Raw genomic sequence first — 4,407 nt, forward strand, 5'->3', positions numbered from 1 at the left:
CCACATTTTATGAAGTATCCCATCTATAGTGCACTCAGAAAAGGATGTCTAAGATGGCTACAGGACTGGAGATTATGCCAAGGGAGCATAACTTGAAGCAACTAGTGATATTTATCCTGAAAAAGAGAAGACTTGGTTGTTGTAGGGAGGAGAAATCTTCAAGTATTTGGAGGGCTGCCATATGGAAGAAGGACTACAATTGTTCTGCTTGGCCCCAGACAAAAGATCTTTGACCAAGTGGTGGAAGATGTAGAAAGAAAGATTTTTGGATCGATGAAAGGAGTTGTCAAAAAATGGAATTTGTGGCCATGATAGGGAGTGGATTTTCCATCACTAAATGTTTTCAAAGGTTGAATAGCCACCTGTCACCAATTTGTAGAGGGGAATCTTATTTACAGGAGATGACCTCTGAGATACAACTCCAATATTCTGTGATTAGATGAGCATATAATGGCTAAGCTAGGAGGGAATTTAGAACATAGAACGTGGAATGTCAGAGCTGGGAGGGCCCTAAGACATAAAACATAGGGTGTCAGAGCTTGGTGGGCCTTTAAAATGGAAACTGTCATGAGAGACTGAATTCTGCATAAGACAACATGTCCAGGCTGTCCCACAGGATTGTCAAGGAAATACAGGGTTTACTGGCAGAATCAGTTCCTGGGATAAAAGCAGAACCAGATGAAATCAACGCACGTCATTTTCACGTGGTCATTGCAGGTCCAAAGGATTCCCCCTTTGAAGGAGGGACTTTTAAACTTGAACTTTTCCTTCCAGAAGAATACCCAATGACAGCTCCCAAAGTACGTTTCATAACCAAAATTTATCACCCTAATGTGGATAAGTTGGGAAGAATATGTTTAGATATTTTGAAAGATAAATGGTCTCCAGCACTACAGATACTCACAGTTCTGCTCTCAATCCAGGCTTTGTTAAGTGCCCCCAATCCAGATGATCCGTTAGCAAATGATGTAGCGGAGCAGTGGAAGACCAATGAAGCCCAAGCCATAGAAACAGCCAGAGAATGGACAAGGCTCTATGCTATGAATAATATTTAAATTCAATCTGAACAACATGAATATCACTTCTCCCGATCTGCCAAGATTGCTTCCTTTTTTGTTTGCAATGAATAGACACAGTCTTAGAAATATTACAGAATAAAAGCCCAGACCATCTTCAACCTTTTGGAGATTAAAATACATGTCAGCAAGTCTATACTGTGTCCTGATTCACTTTTGTAGCACACGAGCAGAGGCTAGAAGGATCCTCTGTGTCGTTATGAAATTGTTTGAAAGCAGTGGTGTACCTCTACTTTTAGTATTTCCCCCATCATGGTTTCACCGAATAACAGAATCTTAAGAGTCAGAAGGGACTTCAGTGGCCATCCATTCTGACCCATATACAGTCATCAAGTGATCATTTATCCTTTGCTCCAAGGCCTCCAGTGAGGAGGAACCCACTACCAGCCTATTCAACTTTTGGATACATCTAATTGTTAGGAAACCTTTCCTTACATGAATTGTATATTTCTCTTTGTATTTTCTACTAATTGTTCTTGGCTCTGCCCTTGAATATAATGTTCCAGAAGTGGCCTGCCAATATTCTAACATACCAGTGGATTTGTGATCTAATTGATATGGGTATTTCTTCCAGTGATTCAGATAGCTACTCATCCATGCTTGCCCATCCTTTGTGGTTCTCACCCATGGGTTCTCATACAGGGGATTGAACCAAAAGGCTAGGTACCTTCTTTCAATTCTCTTGCCTTTGTGAAGATATCAGTAGAGAATGTGGTGAGTCCTTCATTCTTGCCGCAGAAGTAGCCCATCTTCTTTTTTAATCCTATGTTTCCTTGATGTCATCTTTTAGACCTTCTTCTCCCATGTAATTCCTTTTTTAAAAATAATATTTTGCAACCCAATCTCACCCATAATGTGCCTCTCCCTTGTTCTTGGGTACTCTTTAACCTCAATTCCTTGGAGACAGTGTTCTATAACTCAAAGTCATCCTTCACTAGAAGAATAATGATGTTTTAAAATGTGGGCATTTGTTTTAGTGAGAATCTTGGGATGATTTAAACAATGTTTTCAATTTCCCAAAGGTGTAATCCAGCCAGGACTTTTCTTCCTCTTTAACTCTGCTTTCAGCTCACAAGTATCTTCCCCAAAGGTATGTAATATATGGATGAGCTCTATATGTTGTCCATACAACTGCACAATCCTGTCTGGGCAATATTAATTTTCATCCACTTTGTTTTTCCAGTGTGAAAAGTTTGTACCAACTTTTTTGAGTGACTGTTAATCTCATTTAATGGGTCAACACTGTTCTGAGCCTGGATGTAATTATCCCAATGGGACTATTGTCTCCTTGTCATGTAACTCAGGGCAGCAAGGTGGTGTGGTGGATAAAAGCACTGGCCCTGGAGTCAAGAGGACCTGAGTTCAAATCTTATCTCAGGCACTTACTAGCTGGGTGATTCTGTACAAATCACTTAACCCCAATTGCCTTAAACATCCGGGGCCATCTTCAGTTGTCCTGATATATATCTTTCCACTGGACCCAGATGGCTGTGGATGAGAGTAAGGTTGGTGACCTTGCACAGCCCTCCCTCACTTAAATCCAATTCAGTGCAAGTCATGGCATTACCTCTGATGTCATGGTCCTCTTCAAGAACAAAGGAAAACAACAACATGTATCTTAAGTTCAGGTACAAGCACTGTGAATGAAGGTAGGTGCCATGGTTAGCTGCAGGACTCTTTGTTTAAAAAAAAGCTTTTCCTGTTTTCTTCTTCTCTAAAATGCGACGGCATTAGCATCTATTCCATCGGGTTGTCTTGAGGATCAAATGACATCATATTCTCAAAGTGTGATAAGATTATGATCTCTTCATATTACTATGGTGATGCCAATTTTACAGGTCAAAGCAGCTAGCCAGTTATATTTTAGAATATTTTTGCCACGCCTAACTTTTTCGATTCCATAGGTGGTTCAGGTTAAGTGTTTGAGAAAAATCAGAAATATTTTAAAAATCACAGCCGTTATTAATAATATTTTGATTCTACTGTTAATTATAGAAACTTGCCAATAATGATAAAGCTTTTGATCATTTTGTGTGACTTATCTGGAAACTCTTCTATAAATCTGATGTTTTAGTAAGATTTTTTTGGGGTACTCTAAAAAAAAATGAAAAACATAGCTTGTCAGAGCTGAGAAGACCTTAGTATGAACACAGAATATAAAATCTCAGAGCTGGAAGGAACTACAGAGGGGATCTTTTATACTCACCTGAAGCAGGGAAGTGGAATCCTCTTCACAAAATCCCTGATGAGAGGCAGCTAGATGATACAGTGGATAGAGCGCTGGACCTGGAATCAGGAAGATCTGAGTTCACAACTAGCCTCAGACACTTAGTTGTGTGACCGTGGGCAAATCACTTCTCTTAGCTCCAGTTTTCTCATCCATAAACTGGGGACAATAACAGCACCTCCTTCCAGGGGTGTCGTGAAGATTAGATGAGATGATATCTGTGAAGTGCTTTATAAATGTTGAAGTACTATATAAATGTTAGCTGTTGTTATTAACTCTATCCCTCACAAGTCACCTTGCCTCTACTTTGAGATCTATAATGACGGGAGCTCATTAATTTAGGTCCTATATATGGTCAGGTGTTTTCTTCATGAAATTAGCATTTTTGCCTGGTGACAAACTGGGCTTTGTGGACAGGGTGTGGCAGGGAAACCAAAATTCAACACTTTTTAATGTCCTTAGAACTGGGCTCATACAACCCAACACTTACCAGGAAGACCATAGGATCATAGATTTAGAATTGAAAGGAATCTTAGTGGTTATCTAGTTTAACTCCCTTTTTTTTACAAGTGAAGAAACTGAGGCCCAGGGATGTTAAGTGATTTGCCCAAGGCTACACATGTAGTAATTGGCAGAGCCAGAATTTGAACCCAGATCTTGTGTCTTCAAATTCATCATTTTCCCCTCATTATACCACATGACCTTCCATTTGATCCAGTTGTAAAAGAATTTCTGTTTGAAAGAATTTTTCTTACTTCAGAGCCAGGAGATTAAGGGTCATGATGACTAATAAATGCTTCCAGTATGTGATTCCTATTAGGTATAGCATATATAGTTTTCTTTCTTTATCTGGATCTGTTGTCATTGGGCTTTTGAAAGAGCAGACCTACCAAAATCCAGAACTGGCTTTCCTAGCCTTACCATTCCATATCTATCATCCTACCAGATGTTTGGTTTCCTACACAGACATCTCTGTGGTCCCATGAGATCCGATTTGAAGATCTATCCTTTCTTTGGGACCCACATCGTGTCTCTTTGAGCTAGAATCTGCCTTCAGCACATTTGCTACAAACTTCTTCCCTTTTGTCTGTTTTTGTTTGTTTG

General features: G+C 39.6%; 1 protein-coding gene across 1 annotated transcript; it reads left to right on the top strand.

Moving 5' to 3' along the window:
- Positions 1-596: 596 nt before the first annotated feature.
- LOC122743660 (ubiquitin-conjugating enzyme E2 N-like) lies at positions 597-1,055 on the top strand. The gene has a single exon (XM_043988762.1). The coding sequence runs from the start codon at positions 597-599 to the stop codon at positions 1,053-1,055; it is 459 nt and encodes a 152-aa protein (XP_043844697.1).
- The last annotated feature ends 3,352 nt before the right edge of the window (positions 1,056-4,407 follow it).

The sequence above is a fragment of the Dromiciops gliroides genome, chromosome 2, assembly GCF_019393635.1.
Source record: "Dromiciops gliroides isolate mDroGli1 chromosome 2, mDroGli1.pri, whole genome shotgun sequence".
NCBI lineage: Eukaryota > Metazoa > Chordata > Mammalia > Microbiotheria > Microbiotheriidae > Dromiciops > Dromiciops gliroides.

What these genes read in the sequence shown, in the direction of transcription:
- LOC122743660 (XM_043988762.1), top strand. Translation starts at nt 597, where the DNA reads ATGTCCAGGCTGTCCCACAGGATTGTCAAGGAAATACAGGGTTTACTG.